General features: G+C 42.0%; 1 protein-coding gene across 1 annotated transcript; it reads right to left on the bottom strand.

Moving 5' to 3' along the window:
* Window positions 1–12978: 12978 nt before the first annotated feature.
* On the bottom strand, window positions 12979–15555 carry LOC119770746. Its single transcript, XM_038266185.1, has 3 exons — window positions 15438–15555; window positions 13384–13469; window positions 12979–13317 (listed from the first exon to the last, which is right to left on the bottom strand). Exons 1-3 carry the CDS (start codon window positions 15553–15555, stop codon window positions 13132–13134), a joined length of 390 nt encoding a protein of 129 aa, XP_038122113.1. The 3' UTR covers window positions 12979–13131.
* Between the last annotated feature and the right edge of the window lie 3823 nt (window positions 15556–19378).

The following is a 19378-nucleotide window of genomic DNA, read 5'->3' as shown; positions in this document are numbered from 1 at the left end:
TGGCAACACTATGAGCTATGTGGATCACTTTTGGGATGTTCTGGGTCCTCGAAAGTGTCCTGGAATACAGATCTTGGAGTCTACCGCCGTAACAACACGATTCTACCAAGTTTCCGATCATGGTTCATATTCAGTGATATCCCTGAGACCCTTTGGCAACACTATGAGCTATGTGGATCACTTTTGGGATGTTCTGGGTCCTCCAAAGTGTCCTGGAATTCAGATCTTGGAGTATACCTCCGTAACAACACAATTGTACCAAGTTACCGATCATGGTTCATATTCAGTGATGTCCCTAGAACCCTTTGGAAACACTCTGAGCTATGTGGAACACTTTTGGGATGTTCTGGGTCCTCCAAAGTGTCCTAGAATACAGATCTTGGAGTCTACCGCCGTAACAACACGATTCTACCAAGTTTCCGATTATGGTTCATATTCAGTGATGTCCCTGGGCAACACCATGAGCTATGTGGATCACTTTTGGGATGATCTGGGTCCTCCAAAGTGTCCTAGAACACAGATCTTGGAGTCTACCGCCGTAACAACACGATTCTACCAAGTTTCCGATTATGGTTCATATTCAGTGATATCCCTGGGACCCTTTGGCAACACTATGAGCTATGTGGATCACTTTTGAGATGGTCTGGGTCCTCCAAAGTGTCCTGGAATTCAGATCTTGGAGTATACCTCCGTAACAACACGATTGTACCAAGTTTCCGATCATGGTTCATATTCAGTGATGTCCCTAGAACCCTTTGGAAACACTCTAAGCTATGTGGATCACTTTTGGGATGTTCTGGGTCCTCCAAAGTGTCCTGGAATACAGATCTTGGAGTCTACCGCCGTAACAACACGATTCTACCAAGTTTCCGATTATGGTTCATATTCAGTGATGTCCCTGGGACCCTTTGGCAACACTATGAGCTATGTGGATCACTTTTGGGATGTTCTGGGTCCTCCAAAGTGTCCTGGAATACAGATCTTGGAGTCTACCGCCGTAACAACACGATTCTACCAAGTTTTCAATTATGGTTCATATTCAGTGATGTCCCTGGGAGCCATTGGAAACACTATGAGCTATGTGGATCACTTTTGGGATGATCTGGGTCCTCCAAAGTGTCCTGGAATACAGTTCTTGGAGTCTAGTAATGCTAAAGGATGCCAGCTCCTGGCGGGTTTCGCTTTGTAAGCGAAAGGATGGCTTGAATCCAATCTGGCGAGGCAAAAGGGGTAGGTGGCGTTCGAGGGAGGATTTTGACTGCAGCGTTAGTTGAATTTGTTCAAGTCATAAACCTGCCAAACCCAACACATTCAATCTCTCGAACGATCTGTGGGCGGCTGAATCTGAGCGTTGAAAAACTCCGTAGCAATACACGGAGAAATGCCTCAACTGCAACATTCTACTCGCTAACATAGTCTCAGGCAAAATTCGAGCTGAAAATTGGGCTATATGATCGGTATCGAACTCTATATGGGTCAAAAATATACGAGGTTTCCCCTCAATCTCACTTATCTCCACGTCCGCGGATTGGTTTCTCGTGTTCGTCAAAGGATCCCAGGGACATCACTGAATATGAACCATGATCGGAAACTTAGTAGAATCATGTTGTTACGGTGGGAAAATCCAAGATCTGTATTCCAGGACACTTTGGAGGACCCAGAACATCCCAAAAGTGACCCACATAGCTCATAGTGTTTCCAACGGTTCCAGGGACATCACTGAATATGAACCATAATCGGAAACTTGGTAGAATCGTGTTGTTACGGCGGTAGACTCCAAGATCTGTATTCCTGGACACTTTGGATGACCCAGAACATCCCAAAAGTGATCCACATAGCTCAGAGTGTTTCCAAAAGGTTCTAGGGACATCACTGAATATGAACCATGATCGGAAACTTGGTACAATCGTGTTGTTACGGAGGTATACTCCAAGATCTGTATTCCAGGACACTTTGAAGGACCCAGAACATCCCAAAAGTGATCCACATAGCTCATAGTGTTTCCAACGGGTCCCAGGGACATCACTGAATATGAACCATAATCGGAAACTTGGTAGAATCTTGTTGTTACGGCGGTAGACTCCAAGATCTGTATTCCAGGACACTTTGGAGGACCCAGATCATCCCAAAAGTGATCCACATAGCTTCGAGTGTTGCCAAAGGATCCCAAAGACATCACTGAATACGAACCATAATCGGAAACTTGGTAGAATCGTGTTGTTATGGCGGTAGACTCCAAGATCTGTATTCCAGAACACTTTGGAGGACCCAGAACATCCCAAAAGTGATCCACATAGCTCATAGTGTTGCCAAAGGGTCCCAGGGACATCACTGAATATGAACCATGATCGGAAACTTGGTAGAATCGTGTTGTTACGGCGGTAGACTCCAAGATCTGTATTCCAGGACATTTTGGAGGACCCAGAACATCCCAAAAGTGATCCACATAGCTCATAGTGTTGCCAAAGGATCCCAAAGACATCACTGAATACGAACCATAATCGGAAACTTGGTAGAATCGTGTTGTTACGGCGGTAGACTCCAAGATCTGTATTCCAGGACACTTTGGAGGACCCAGAACATCCCAAAAGTGATCCACATAGCTCATAGTGTTGCCAAAGGGTCCCAGGGACATCACTGAATATGAACCTTAATCGGAAACTTGGTAGAATCGTGTTGTTACGGCGGTAGACTCCAAGATCTGTATTCTAGGACACTTTGGAGGAACCAGATCACCCCAAAAGTGACCCACATAGCTCAGAGGGTTGCCAAAGGGTCCCAGGGACATCACTGAATATGAACCATGATCAGAAACTTGGTAGAATCGTGTTGTTACGGCGGTAGACTCCAAGATCTGTATTCCAGGACACTTTGGAGGACCTAGATCATCCCAAAAGAGATCCAAAGGGATCGAAGTGGCCCCAAATGGTCGTGAGGATGTGACTGGTAATAACTAAACTTCATTTGCCTTGAAAATCGTTGTAAACCTGAATTATCTTCAACATTTTCTGAAGTTTCCAAATTTCAGGTTTTCAGGATGTTCTAGGTTGTCAAAAAGGCCATTAACAACCACTCAAACATTTTTTCCTAGGTAGAGAAACTCATAAATTACAACTTTGCTGAACAATGTTATATGTTTTGAGCACTGTGTGATTTTATACAACCGAATTTCGGTATGGGTCATATATGACCCATCAGGCCTGAAAGGGTTAATTAATCATTGTTCGGGTGGGATTCACGGGAAAGTCGTACTGTTTTTAATCCTGAAACGTATAACACGGACGAAACCGGAAATGGCTGCTCCGAGCCCTCTTTGATTTCCGAGAACCTTTACTCTAAGAGGTATATTTGGTCCCTGATCACTACGGTGCCCAGAAAAAAATGATCCCCTGCTCCACAAGCGGAAAACAGTTTTTGGGGTTATTTTAAGCATCTGTGCAAATTTGTGACCGAAATTTGTTGAGAATCACCCATTGATACCAGAGCCTAAAGTTGATGAAAAAAATGTTGTTCATACAAAAATGACTTTTTTAAATCACTAATAACTTTTCAGGATCAAGTTTTACAGCTTTGGTATGTTCTACAAAGTTGTAGAGCATTGAATTTTTACTAAGAATCTCACTTTTTGGAATATTTTGATGGAAAAAGCGCTTCGAGCAGACCAAACCGTAAGAAAATTGGGTTTTCCATACGTGTTTTTTCGATTTTTTCCCATACGAACTTCATCTTCGAGTATCGAAGGATAAATGTTGACCAATTTTGCTCATATTTGGCCCGAAGACCTAAAGTAGCTCAAGGAACAACATTCAGCTTGTGGAGCGAGGTTTTGAGAAAAAGATCCGTATTATTGGCACTCTACACATCACAAAGTTTTATTTCTGGAGTTTTTTTTTTAAGTTCTTAAAGTTTTTAAAGCTTTTTGGGTGTTTTTCAATACTCCTGACTTAAGGCGGTTTCAAAAACATCCAAAAAACAAAAATTGGAAATTTGGTTTGTTGGACTTTTTCAAAAAAAACTTTAAATTTTTCGATATCCCGTGACGGTGGGGCGGTACAATCCTTTTATTTTTTTTAGATCTTTACCAAGACAGCTTTTTCAGTGATTCGTAGCTCGAAACCGTGAAGACATTGAAATGTGGTGTCAAGGAAACTTTTGAGTAAATTGGGCGCCCGATTTGCTGGCGTACTCTAAAATTAACGAATCCTCTCATACTAGCAATGCACGAAACGTTGAAAGGATGATTCTTAAGCAAAATTTGCTCGAAAAAAATACTTTAAAAAATACACGACTAAGTTTAGGGGATAAAACTGCGATAAACTTGGCAAAATGGACTTAATTATAACCTTTTTAAAAAATCTTTTTCGTATAATTCTGATAACTCGTAAAGAATACATGCAACCCACTAATGTTACTGTTTATAGAACATTTTTTTATTTTGTCTGTCTTAATAGTAGTTTATGCAACTAGTTGCAAAAAGAGCATTTTTTCAGCACGAGTCGTACATTTATCTAACGAGGTTCACCGAGTTATATAAATACGACGAGTGATGAAAAATCAACTTTTGCAACGAGTTCCATACAACGTTTTTGCAATTCGAAAAACACCCTTTGGACAGAATTATAGGACAAATGTCCATGCATTGAGTCAATGAATCGTTCATATCAAAAAAATGTTTAAAAGTATAACTTTTCCTAACAAGTGCTGAAAAGTTCAACTTTTCAGCATCCATTTCAGTGCTGAAAAGTAGAACTTTTCAGCATTTGTTTTGAAAAGGGTTACTATTCGGTTCTATTATTTTTGGTGCAGAAAAGTAGGCTGTTTCGTCGTTCAAGAATGACAGGAAAAGTAAGTAGTTTCACGACGCAATTGCAAAAAAACTTTTTAGAACATTTTTAGATTCTTGAAAGTTAGTTAAGTTTTTTTAAGTTCGGGAAACTTGCTTGAGTTGGCGAAGAATTATCCATAAAAACTTCCATTTTTTTATCCTTTTTATTTGCATTTTCTTAAGACTGTTCAAATGTCTGCCCATAAGCGTGGAATTATCGTTATGCTAATAAAGCTATTTTATTTAAAATAAAGACCTCCCTTTTTGCATAAATGTCCCATATAAATTTTCATCACTATTTAGCTCTTTCAGAAAAAATCCAGTACTTTGTTCTAGTAATCTGGAGGAAGACCAGTTTTTTTTTGCGAAAACTTAGGACGTAGCCTCATGTGTGGAAAATTGCCTTGCGTTTTCTCAGCTTGCTGTTTTTGCATTCTCTAAACTGTTCAGAATATGTGTGATGGCTGTAATACAGTTTTTTGCCAATATAGCTTTTTTATCGATTCGATCTTTTTTTTTATTTCTTTTTCTATTTTCTCCATGAGTTCTGGATTGCTGAACACTTGTTTTTCAGAATCTATAGAATAAAATGTCGATTTCGCTAACGGAACTTACGGAGCTTTCAAGATAAATAACATTATTTGTTATGAAATACTTAAAAAATGCAATTCGATTTGACATGTTATTTTGTTTTTGAGCGATAAACAGTTTGTTGCATTTCCAAATACTTATTTTGAAATTCGACATATACAAATCTAACAAAAACCTATTTTGCAAATATTTTCGCGATTTTTTAGTTATCATTTTTTGATTTGGATGAAACTTTTTCCATGCATTCGAAAAATTAGATGGAAAAAAATATTTAAACGAAATCGAAAATTACTGAACTTTTTTGTTTTGATAAAATGGTCGTTTTGGAAAATTACTTATTTGTAAACCTTTCGAGAGTAAAAGCTTGATTTTAAAATTTTCTTATGTATTTTATCGAAAAGATCAAAAATAGTAAAATAAATGATTTTTTTAACATTGAAAATCGGATCAAAATTATTTTCATCGATTCAAATTCTTTGTGAAGAAATTTTCTCCGCTTTTCAAATATATTGTTTGGGGTACTTTTCTCTCAAGAATTATTTTTAAAATGCAGAAAAAATATCAAAAACAAGCTTTTCCCGGCAAAGTTTGTCCTGCCCTTTTTGCTTTCTTGACATTTTTAGCTTGTTTGCTTATTCAGCCTCCTGTGATTAAAATTTGATTTTACGCAACTTATAGCCCGCCAGCCTATCGAACTCCCCTATGGTTAAGTGAGATGGCTTAAGCGCCACTCCCGAAGGAGACCATCCACCTGTTTGTCGGTTTGCCCAGCCGTAGAGACCTCTCGAGGGGGGGTTCAGTAATCCCGTTTCGGGACAGGGAGTTCTGTGGGGTGTAAAACGCGTCGGAGGTACTCCGACTAGCGTACCAAGCCACTACCCAGGAAGGGTAGCTGAAAAAGAAACCGGAAACGGACTGGAGACCTCAGGGCGTGATTCATCACCTGCGGCCTTCAACAGTCTACCTGAACCAGATCTGCAAGAAAAATAGCCAATGGTCCAAGGGATTCGGAGCCCTGTCTCCAGTAGAAAAATAAAGTAAAATAGAATATTGAAAGAAAATCTACATTTATTTAAACGGTCGCGACCAAAACATGAGTCGACTCTTTCGGTCACCCTAGCATAAGTGTTTTATAGCTACTGTGTGTTTAGGTTAAGTGCAGCAGGAAAACATTTGTAGTGTTTTGTGTTCGTTTATTTTACAGTGAGTCATACATGTTTACGTACGTACGTTTGTGTTTGCCGGCGATCCTCCCCTCTTCCTTTCCCTGAGATCCTGTTACTTCATCCAAAAATCTCCCGTGTGTTTGTCTTCCTTCTTCTCTTCTTCTTCCGGTTTAGGTGTGTGCTATGTGCGTTTTATGTGTTCATTTTAGGCGAGTCGGAACAGTCTCGACAGACGCGGCGCCGCGCTACTAGTTGGTAAGGTTGGTAGCGGGCGAAAAGTGTGCCATGGACTTATCACTTAAGCATGCTTTTACTCACGGTTTGCGGTGCGGGCGCTTTCGACGATCACGTGGTCGTCTGGATACCTGTTCTGCTGCTGCGGGTCGGTTTCGAAGAAACTCGGTGGTGGTCGGTGTTTTGCTGCGGACGGCGTCTACGACGTCATCACTCGCTGCTGCTGCTGTTGCTGCTCTCGGTTAGCACCGGACGGGACTCGAGCACGTGGTTGGTCGCACCTGCGAGGGAACCGCGACGACCTACGCTTGAAGATCTGCTGCTGCTGCTCGGCTGGAACGCTGGTTAGCTGGTTGTTGTTTGCTGCCGGTTCGCGTGTCCGCCTTCGAGGCCGGACTTCTCTCCCAAGGGTTAACCTTCACTCACTCACGTGGTTTCTAACCTTCCAGGTTAGGTTGATGGCGGTTGGCGATCGCGATGGCGGATGCTGTGCGCGATGGCGGTTAATTCAAGGACGCTGCGGTGACGGTTGCTGCTGTCCTGTTACGGCGTGGCCGTACAGTTCCGCTGCCGAGCGCGGTTTGGCGAGCGCTGGCCTTCGGCGGCGTGGGCGTTGCGGCCGGATCGAAGCGGTAGCTGGTCCCCGGTAGATCGGGCCGTCTTTGACGAGCGTGGCGGTGGATGCAGAGCTGGTCATGGGGCAGATGTTAACTTGGCACTGCACAGGTGACCACGAGGTGGTCAGCGCACTTACCAGGATTTCTGGAACGCACATGCACACGGTCTTCACACACGCACACGACACGGCACTAGATCGATCTACTAATCTCGCTAAACTAGCTAATCAGGGAAAGGACAGAGAAACACATTACACTTGGGATAACCTAAAAGACAAACTCATGGAAAACTAGAAACCTACAATTTAATCACGAGACGCGCACAATCGAGGGCCACTGGTGCCTCTTCCGCGGAACTGTTAAAAGTGAACCGTTGGGCGCGTCATCAGAACGCCGAGACTTATGAGAGGCTTCAGTTCCGAATTCCGTTCCTCTCACGGTTACCAACCCTGGACAATAGCTTGTCATTCCTTGACCGCTTTACTACCTCCGCGATCTCATCACCCCGAACCGCGAAAACGCGAAACTCTTCGCGAGATTCGTGCGGCTGGCTCTCCCCGATCTCCTGTGCTGGCTCACCTCAAGAGCAGAGTTTAAACCACTCGGCCATCTGGTTGAACGGAAAGCTTTTGGGATAACTGGCGCAAAAGGTACTCGGCATTTGAGTGACCAAAGGAATGAGCAAAGGTCACTCAGCAAGAAAGCTCTACTCTGCGGCGTGTACGTTTAATACAGTTTAGGTATTTCTACTTCCCAATCATACCGACTGTACTTTTACTCCATATGTACTCGTTACATCATTCCCCACTAAAGTACGAAAATTTGTTTGGCGTTAACACGGCGGTGAAAACGACCAAACAAATTTTCGTAGGCCAAACAGAAGTGCTACTGATGATTGGGTTTCTCTTCGGGTCATATACGTTCATCACTGAACTGTCAACTCACTAACAAGTTAGGTCCTTGCTAACAGTCAGCTCCGTCTCACTTTCCAGATCAGACAACATCACAGTGTCAGCGACGATGTTGTAAGTCTGCTACTAACCATCAATGACCAAAGTCTCCGGTCTCCAGCGAATTACTACTCAAATCATCAATAACAACAGTAAAGCCTCGAGAAAATGCAAAAAAAAACGAGTAATTCAAAAAAAATATTCAATTTACAAATGTTCCTAACTCTAATCAACCGGCTCAATTACGGCAAAGGCTTTTGAAAAAAAATAATCATGAAAAAAAAAATTGACCTTAATAAAGAAATTCATGCTGAATGTTTAAATATGTACAACTAATTCTAATTAAAATATTGAGAAAAGAAAAAAATAAGGAAAAGAAGCAGTGAAGAAATTTGTAACCCAGAAAAATACTGATCAGTTCATTGATGACGACGACTCATTCATACTCAAAATTACAAAATAAAAACATTAAAACAAACTACTAAAAAAAAATAGCATCGACATAGAGTTTGCGCATAACCCTACGCGAGCTAACACAGTAAACGAAGCGTGTCTTCTACACCAGGACAAAGCCGATAGGCGAAAACAACGTTCACGAAAAGAACTAGTCAGTTCAGTTTGCAATCCCGGCCCAATACTAAGACGAGTCTGTGGGAACAAACTTCACTGACAGAAAGGTCTGTTTCTCCTCATATTCGCCGCCACGGAAATAAATTTCCGCGATTTAACACTCATTATGATTCGAAACGCAAAATATTCCTCCTTACAAGAACTTCAAACACCAGGATTAAATCCGATAACGAAATTCTTGAAGAATTAACCATAATTACAAACTAAAGAAAGAAAACCATTCGCTCACCTCGCATTCAAAAAAATTCACCCATGCAGAATCCATCTCCAAGATCTGGATCTGTCACTCAATCACCCTGCGCATTTTACCGGTGCTACGCACACAAACAAAACAAACGTCATCGGACTGTCAACGGAGGAAAAAAATGTGAAAGTGAAAGTGGAAAAATGCCAGGCGCAGGTACAGAATCGCGAGTGAAAGTTTTTAGAGGAAAATTTTGTGGAAAAAAAGGTGAAATGGCCAGAAAAGACGACTGGGATGGTCGGAAGAACCGTTCCCAACGGAAACGAGGAAAGTCGAGCTGACATATCGTTCCAGCTATCGGTTTTAAGTTGGTTTTTGTTTGTTTATTTTCAGCGCAGCGGCATGGCCTACTGCGGCGTGGAACTACAACCTGTCGTTAGCGATTGATAAGCGCTCGGGGAAAAAACTAAGAAAATCTGGCTAATCGATCGCGCTGAAACTACTTGGGAAATTATCAAAAATTGGAAACTGGGTGGGAAAATCTGTGCAAAAATTGGTGTGGTAAATCTACTTTGGGAAAAAAAACTATGGTGCAAAAGCTACTCTGTTTGGAAACCGATTGTAAACAAACCAGCGAAACGCCAGCTGTGTTTCGATTGTTTACTAACTATAACTTAAACTACTATTTACAAGGGGGGGAAAACTATAACTACTATTTACATTAGGAAAGGATCGTTAATCATCGGAAAATGAGGAAAAAACTGGAAAATACGACTCCTTCGTAGAAAAATTATCAACAATTCAGGTAAGTATAAGAAGAAAACTAATAATGAAAGTGATCATATTACAATGCCGTCCTCCCACGCAAACAGGTGACGACGATCTTGCTCGGCCAGCTGACGATGTTCGGCCACCCTCACCCCACTTCGCCGGAAGGATGACTCGCCCCGACTGACGGAAGTTTGGACTCCACCCACACTCGACGGAAGGAAGGATGATCCACCTCCAACTGGACTAGCGGATTGTGAGTTTTTATAGATCTAAGATTAACCTAGTTTAGTACTAACTTAGTTTAAGGGTTAGGCGTTAGGCCCTACTAACCACTAACTTCTTCGCGTCGCGTTCGGTTTTGCGTATCTTCTTCCTCTTCTTCGTTTTACGCGTGCTAGCTGTGACTCGGTCAGGCTAGTCTTGGTTTGTGGTGTCTACTCGGCCCAAAATTTGGTATTTTCGCGTGGTAGAACCGGTTCTACCCTTGGTCACTTCTTCGGTTGAAGTCTATTCATAGCTCGTTGGGTTTTAGAAAATGTGGATCGTCTGATTCGATTTCGAGATGATTTGTGGGCGTTGTCCAAAGATGCACTACTAGCTTTCGACAATCATCGATCGCTGTTGAAGTCATCGCAGGCTCGCTTTCTTCGTTCACACCTTCGGTGGCTACTAACACAGGTCATCACTTGCTCATTCATAGCTTCGTGCAATCTTAGTACAAGTGACTACTGGCTCTCGACAGTCATCGGGCGTTTTGGAAGTCATCGCAACTAAGCTGCTCCTTCTTTGCTTCATCTTCTCATACTTAAGGTTGGAACAACACATGACAAATCACCCCAAATCGAACCGCTTCTCCCAGGTCGCGATCGCGCGTGGTACAACTCGGTACCCTCAGTGCTGGTTTGTTTATTCTGGTTTTCCTAACACGAGTCCGTCGAGTGCCCTAATGAGGTAATTACCCCGAGGGTGTTTTGTTCCCTTAACGGAAATGGTTGCTCCTGGTGGGATTAGGAGGACATAGCTAAAAAAACAAGATCTAGTGCAGCTAATCGAGCGATTCCATTACGACGCCTTCTCTGGTCCAGGTTCTGCTACCAGTTGGACATTACCAAAACTACTTCCCAAGAGAACTTTCAAGCCCATCGTGTTGGCATCTGATCCTAACCCCGACAGTCGGTTCTTTCGGAGTAATTTCCACTGCAGACTTCGTTCTTTCCCTGTTCCAGCTTCGCCGACTTCTCCTTTGACGTCGTTCAGATGCGTTTTGTTTGTTTGGTGTGTCCTGTCATCGTCGTATGGATCAGAATCCCCGAAAGCTACTTCTTTTGGCATCAAAAGTTGTTGTTTACATTTTGTAAACTTCTGTACTCTTCTCTCATGTACTAATCCCTCGTTTAAGCAATTAGACTATTGTTGTTATCAACCAACAGATCAGTAGTTGTTCTTTTCGTTGAGTTTCTGCAAGAAGGCAGTATTAATTTGAAGAATTAGTGAAAGTTAGTCCAATTACCAACGGAAGGCAAGATTTTTTTTTATAGTTAGCTAAATTATTTTGCTATAATTCAGATAATGCAGAGTAGGCTTATTAAATAATACAAATCGTAGTACCAATATTACAAAAATTGAAGTAATGAAAAAAATTATGAAAATATAAATAATGTATGATGAAAAAACAAAAAAAAAGTGAATATAATAAATGTATGCAAATAAACAACAACCCAAAATTGTGTTTTCAATTTCTCCGAGAAACTCAACTCTTCCTTCAGAACAAAAGTATCTAATAACTACAAAAATGCAATGCAAATCAGAAAGAAATGCAAATCTAAACAAAATCAGGCAAATTGTTCCAAACCAATGTTACCAAAAATCAAAAAATCAGAAAATCATACCAAAAAAAAATAGAGTAGATGCCTTGTATTGTTGGGCGCCAGTTATAGCCCGCCAGCCTATCGAACTCCCCTATGGTTAAGTGAGATGGCTTAAGCGCCACTCCCGAAGGAGACCATCCACCTGTTTGTCGGTTTGCCCAGCCGTAGAGACCTCTCGAGGGGGGTTCAGTAATCCCGTTTCGGGACAGGGAGTTCTGTGGGGTGTAAAACGCGTCGGAGGTACTCCGACTAGCGTACCAAGCCACTACCCAGGAAGGGTAGCTGAAAAAGAAACCGGAAACGGACTGGAGACCTCAGGGCGTGATTCATCACCTGCGGCCTTCAACAGTCTACCTGAACCAGATCTGCAAGAAAAATAGCCAATGGTCCAAGGGATTCGGAGCCCTGTCTCCAGTAGAAAAATAAAGTAAAATAGAATATTGAAAGAAAATCTACATTTATTTAAACGGTCGCGACCAAAACATGAGTCGACTCTTTCGGTCACCCTAGCATAAGTGTTTTATAGCTACTGTGTGTTTAGGTTAAGTGCAGCAGGAAAACATTTGTAGTGTTTTGTGTTCGTTTATTTTACAGTGAGTCATACATGTTTACGTACGTACGTTTGTGTTTGCCGGCGATCCTCCTCTTCCTTTCCCTGAGATCCTGTTACTTCATCCAAAAATCTCCCGTGTGTTTGTCTTCCTTCTTCTCTCTTCTTCTTCCGGTTTAGGTGTGTGTGCTATGTGCGTTTTATGTGTTCATTTTAGGCGAGTCGGAACAGTCTCGACAGACGCGGCGCCGCGCTACTAGTTGGTAAGGTTGGTAGCGGGCGAAAAGTGTGCCATGGACTTATCACTTAAGCATGCTTTTACTCACGGTTTGCGGTGCGGGCGCTTTCGACGATCACGTGGTCGTCTGGATACCTGTTCTGCTGCTGCGGGTCGGTTTCGAAGAAACTCGGTGGTGGTCGGTGTTTTGCTGCGGACGGCGTCTACGACGTCATCACTCGCTGCTGCTGCTGTTGCTGCTCTCCGGTTAGCACCGGACGGGACTCGAGCACGTGGTTGGTCGCACCTGCGAGGAACCGCGACGACCTACGCTTGAAGATCTGCTGCTGCTGCTCGGCTGGAACGCTGGTTAGCTGGTTGTTGTTTGCTGCCGGTTCGCGTGTCCGCCTTCGAGGCCGGACTTCTCTCCCAAGGGTTAACCTTCACTCACTCACGTGGTTTCTAACCTTCCAGGTTAGGTTGATGGCGGTTGGCGATCGCGATGGCGGATGCTGTGCGCGATGGCGGTTAATTCAAGGACGCTGCGGTGACGGTTGCTGCTGTCCTGTTACGGCGTGGCCGTACAGTTCCGCTGCCGAGCGCGGTTTGGCGAGCGCTGGCCTTCGGCGGCGTGGGCGTTGCGGCCGGATCGAAGCGGTAGCTGGTCCCCGGTAGATCGGGCCGTCTTTGACGAGCGTGGCGGTGGATGCAGAGCTGGTCATGGGGCAGATGTTAACTTGGCACTCGCACAGGTGACCACGAGGTGGTCAGCGCACTTACCAGGATTTCTGGAACGCACATGCACACGGTCTTCACACACGCACACGACACGGCACTAGATCGATCTACTAATCTCGCTAAACTAGCTAATCAGGAAAGGACAGAGAAACACATTACACTTGGGATAACCTAAAAAGACAAACTCATGGAAAACTAGAAACCTACAATTTAATCACGAGACGCGCACAATCGAGGGCCACTGGTGCCTCTTCCGCGGAACTGTTAAAAGTGAACCGTTGGGCACGTCATCAGAACGCCGAGACTTATGAGAGGCTTCAGTTCCGAATTCCGTTCCCTCTCACGGTTACCAACCCTGGACAATAGCTTGTCATTCCCTTGGACCGCTTTACTACCTCCGCGATCTCATCACCCCGAACCGCGAAAACGCGAAACTCTTCGCGAGATTCGTGCGGCTGGCTCTCCCGATCTCCTGTGCTGGCTCACCTCAAGAGCAGAGTTTAAACCACTCGGCCATCTGGTTGAACGGAAAGCTTTTGGGATAACTGGCGCAAAGGTACTCGGCATTTGAGTGACCAAAGGAATGAGCAAAGGTCACTCAGCAAGAAAGCTCTACTCTGCGGCGTGTACGTTTAATACAGTTTAGGTATTTCTACTTCCCAATCATACCGACTGTACTTTTACTCCATATGTACTCGTTACAAACTTTGCCCATACAATCTGCAGATTTTCCGGAATCGGTTCAAGAGTGGCGACCGAAAATCACCTCGATCCGACGCTCCGTACTGAACTGATTCGCGTTCGAACAAAACCGTCGATTTTTTTTTTATATAGAAGATGTTTACCAAAAGGTAGCAAAACATGAAAACGGTACAATTTTATGAGTATTTTTTGATTGCAAATTCAATTTTGTGTTTATACATGATTTATAATAATTGTTTTGTCCAGGTTTTCAAAACCTTAAAAAAACATGTCTTCTAAACCAGATTTTGCAGCATTACGCACTATGGATCAGAAGATGTATTTTTTATCACCCTACAACATGTAAAAAAATATATTTTTTTGGGAATTAAACTTTTAGTGATGAAAAGTTCAATAAAAAAATTGGAAATTTGTTTTTAACGTGAACCTATTTTCGAAATTCGTTTAAAAAAAGTTCAAATCACAACCTACAACTTTCCCGAAGACACAAAATCGATCAGAAATCCCCTTCTCAAGATGCAGAATCTCATACATTTTCATACTCATTTTGTATGACCAAGCCTAAATATTGTAAGGAGACTTGTATGGAAAAAATAATAATGAAAAATGACTTCTTTGACATGTGCAATGCAAGGACAAAGTTTTATCCAAATAAAAATAAATAAATAAATAAAAAATCGTAATAAATTTTCGAAATTGTAGGGAACTGCTTCAATGCAAATTTATGTAAAAAGTAATTAATTAAATTTACAAATGATTGAATAATTGGGTTAATTTTTTCAATTGAATATAATTCGTTTTGTCCACAATAAAACAATATACTTGCAGACTCGATCAACAGCAAACACCATTATTATGCAAATTTACTGAAACTGCTAACTCACGAACTGTAATTTGATATTTCCCACATTTTTTTTGTATCCTCGTCCAGCCCACTCCGGCAGTGGCAGTAATCTTAAAACCACGTCAAAACGTTGAATTATTTAATAACCACTCTCCACTGGCTGGCTGCTGCTAACGAAATTAACAATTATTAGTTTTGACGTTAATTGACGAGTCGTGCCGTTTTTTGCGCAGTCAAATGCCAACCAGCAAACCCAGCCGGTGAATAATACATGAAGCCCCCCGCTCCCTGATCCTGGACTTCGTTTCAACTCAATTAAAGTCAATTTAGTTTAAAGCTAGTTTCGTGAGTTTCTTCATTTCGAGAGCCACAACAAAAGGCGCACTTCTTAGTACGGACTGCTCTGTCGCAAAGTTTTGTGACTCGTTCGGAAAAGACAGAAAGTCAAGAGCATAACCTAGAATTAGAGTAATTGAATAATTAAGGAACGCTGGCCCTGCAAGCCACCACCATTTTAATCTGAATAATTGATCACGAACCGAGCAGCAACAGTTTGCGTTAAACGACGTGACCGGGAGCTGCCACGAGGCCAGTAAAGCATCCCCAATAACATCATCGTTAGTGCTCGCCCGCGCCGCCGGATTGAGGTTCTGTGTGAAGTCGGACATTTTGGACAGGGGGTGGTTATTCTGTTAGAACTTCGGATCAGATTTTTATCATAAGAAGACTTTCTCTAACTCTGAATCTGACTGTGACTCTGACTGTGACTCTGACTCTGACTCTGACTCTGACTCTGACTCTGACTCTGACTCTGACTCTGACTCTGACTCTGACTCTGACTCTGACTCTGACTCTGACTCTAACTCTGACTCTGACTCTGACTCTGACTCTGACTCTGACTCTGACTTCGATTCTGACTCTGACTCTGACTCTGACTCTGACTCTGACTCTGACTCTGACTCTGACTCTGACTCTAACTCTGACTCTGACTCTGACTCTGACTCTGACTCTGACTCTGACTCTGACTCTGAGTCTGACTCTGACTCTGACTCTGACTCTGACTCTGACTCTGACTCTGACTCTGACTCTGACTCTGACTCTGACTCTGACTCTGACTCTGACTCTGACTCTGACTCTGACTCTGACTCTGACTCTGACTCTGACTCTGACTCTGACTCCAGATTGAGTTTAGTTTTTGTTACAATTTGGCCCCGAATAATTCCCCAGAGAATCCGATCCAGGGCCATGTGGTTGTTATTCCGGGCGGAAGCCCACCAGTTTTTTTTCCTAAAGTTGGAATAATTGATGGCCTGCCGTTAAAAATGACAAAATTGCAACCGTTCCGACCATCCATCAGTGGCGTCATCAGTTTTAACTGCGCGCCGTCCCATGTGGACCTTCGAGGGCCACGTGGGCCCTACTACCGCTGCCCATAGAGACACATACACATATAAATTTCAAATGTCAAGTGCACACAAACAAAAGAGCGGTAAACATCCGATACATCGGTCGCGAAGGATGGTCCGCGGGAACATTAAAACGGGGTTCTAAAAGTTCAAAACCCATCGCAGCAGCAGCATCCTGCCAGTTTGGTTTGGTTGGGTGGTTTTGCTGGGTCCGTTCGTGACAGCAAGATAAATGTGACACGTGTTTGAACAAATATTACACACTGTGTGCAGGCCACCACGCTGAATGGAAGTTGGGGGGAGGATGGTCCACCACCACAACGCGCTGGCTGGGTAGGGGATGGAAACGTTTAGTGGGTGGTTCTGGTGAAAAATGGACTTATCATTATTTAACGATCTGTGGTAAAAACGCCACTGAAATGAAAATTAATGTTTGAAAAGGTAACCATTACTGTCATGAAACATTCACTTGCAATTTTTGTTTTGCCAGCATACCGATTGGACTCGTTGTATGAATGATTTTAAAATGATCAAATCAAACCAGAACAATGTTTTTTTTATGCATCTTAGACCCCTAAACAACTCCTCAAAATTTGCGCATTGAATTTCAATTTTGTATCAGAATTAGTATGGAAAACCCCTCTTTTTTAAGTTTTGGCTTTTATAATTTTTATTTTCCACCATTTTTTCAAAACAACACAATATTGTTAAAATTGAGAAAATTCTTGAAAACTTTCCCAAAGTAAGTAATCTTGCTTCTGTCAAAATGTCAAAACTGGTCTAAAACGTGTTTTTTGCTCGGAAATAACGTTTAAGACCAGTTTTGAGGACGCTGTATATTTCCACAATTTTAACGCGATTGTGTTGGCTTGAAAATTTATTGCAAAATAAAAATAATAAAAATCAAAATGTCAAAAAGAAGGTTTTTCCATACAAAATTGAAATGCAATGCGCAAAGTGTGAATGCAACCAAACGCTCCCAAATTTTGGTAAGTTGTTTAGGGGTCTAAAGGCAACCGAAAAACATATTCTGAAAAATCGAGCCATCCTAATACCTTTTTCAACAAATCCAAAGTTGGTATTTAAAAAAACCTAAATAATATCTGTTATTTGCCTTAGTAACTTTGTAGGGGCCTTACCCATGATCGAAGAAATAATTTTGCGTTATTGTTCGATCATAAGTAGTCGTAAAAATTTGACTAGATTCTGTAACTTGAGACTGGCCATTTTTGCGATTTAGTCAGATATATGGAGGCTTGTAGGCTAGACCCATTTGAAATTTTTTAAGGTCTACACTCCTTGAATATCTGACTAAATCGCTAAAAATGCAAAGTGCCTTTAAAGTACCCTAAACGTATATGAAAACGAAAAACGAAACTATTGGCACTACGCCCCCCGGGGCATGGCCTTCCTCTAACGTGGGATTTCTGCTCCAGCGCCTCTGACGAGACAGGAGAAACCGGGACCGACGTTTTACTTCACCATCCGATAGAAGCTCAGTGGATAAGGCGGGAATCGAACCCGCGTCTCATAGCATCATCGGGATCGGCAGCCGAAGTGGCGGTCATTTGTCCATATAAGCCACTCAATAGGATGAACTGTTCCAATGAACAAGTGAACACGCGAGAGACTATACTCTCGCAAAATAGCACTTTCCTCACGTTTCTTTTCGTGAGGACTTTCCCCTCGTTCTTTAACTTTGGGTGCACTCAACGTAAAGATAGAGCTTTGGCGTCTTGGACAAAGTATGTGGAATATTTCTGCCCTGCAATTTTGCGCACTACAGTCCAGATTCGATTATCCAAAGCCTCGATTATCCGAAGTTTCAATTATCCGATGTTCGATTATCTGAAGGTTTCTATGGGACTTCGGATAATCGAATCACGAACCAAAAAAAAACGTATTTTTTATTTTTTTTGTTTATTACATAAAATTTGAGTTGTTGATTGCCTATATTTAAAAATAAAATGCATTTTTTCAATATTGCTTTACCGCCATTTTGGCCGCCATCTTTGATCTAAAAATTCTAAATAATTTTATTTGTTTTATATTTTTTCTATCTCATCACCGTTTTAGGCTGCAAATTATTGAAAAACACCTCTTTTTTCACATGTTCAAAAATGAAGGAGTTCGTACCGCCCCTCCGTCACGAGATATCAACAAACAGACCTCGGATTCATGATCAGGGACAAAAGTTACCCCTTAGGACAAAGTTTCGCGCAAATCGAAGAGGGGTCGGGGCAACTGCTGTGTGAATTGGCGGAGAATTACCCTTATTAGATGTGAAATTTTTCCGAGGCCTTTGGATAATCGAGTCTGGACTGTGGCTCTATCGCTTAACTGTCAAAAGTTAGAAATTTCATAGTCTGCTGAGATGAGTTAAAAAAAATTCACCAAAAGTAAGTCATGACAATGATAAACAAAGTTGTAGAAAATTGCATAGCACGAAATTGTTTATTTTTAGATCTAATCAATTAAGTTTGTCAAAAAAAGCCTTTAGAACCACTGCACAGTGTTCGGAATGGCAAAATTAACTCTTTTATTTGATATCTTAGCGAAATGTTGTCTTCGGAAGAGTTGTTGGACTTGATAAGGGCTATCTTTTAAAGTTATTGACATACAGGGTGACGACCTTCCAGTGTGTCAACCAAAAATTAACTTTGTTGGATGACGTTTTAGGGCTTTGGTGTCTTTGGCAAAGTTGCAGAGGAAAAAATTTCTTGAAAGTTAGTTGAAGGTGCAAATTTGTAGCTGTTAATCTACTTAAGATGTACGCATTTCTTCCAAAAATTGCCCAAAAAAGCCTTTTTAATGATAATTCAAAATGTTAGTTTGTTTTAGCGGCCTACTATGTTCTGAACAGTTGTGTATGACATAAAATTACGCATCTTAGCCGAAGACAGCAAAATGTTTTGAGCCTTTATTGAGGAGTTATAACAGTTTTTAAGTGATTTTGAGCCTATTTTCAAGTTGCTATGCCCGTGTCAACGTTTGTGTGCTCTTTTTTGTCAAACTTTAAAACAATTTTTTCTCGGATAGTCAAAAGGCGACGTTAATTTTACACACACGAAGTTGGCACGAACGA

This window comes from Culex quinquefasciatus, chromosome 1, assembly GCF_015732765.1.
Source record: "Culex quinquefasciatus strain JHB chromosome 1, VPISU_Cqui_1.0_pri_paternal, whole genome shotgun sequence".
NCBI classification, from domain to species: Eukaryota; Metazoa; Arthropoda; class Insecta; order Diptera; family Culicidae; genus Culex; species Culex quinquefasciatus.
This window is presented reverse-complemented; position numbering and strand designations above follow the sequence as displayed.

Coding starts and splice junctions, on each gene's coding strand:
- LOC119770746 (XM_038266185.1), bottom strand. CDS start 15,555: ATGTCCGACTTCACACAGAACCTCAATCCGGCGGCGCGGGCGAGCACT. Junction 13,470..15,437: donor CACGTCGTTTAACGCAAACT/GTTGCTGCTCGG, acceptor TTTCCTGATTAG/CTAGTTTAGCGAGATTAGTA. Junction 13,318..13,383: donor TGTGCGTTCCAGAAATCCTG/GTAAGTGCGCTG, acceptor CCCCATGACCAG/CTCTGCATCCACCGCCACGC.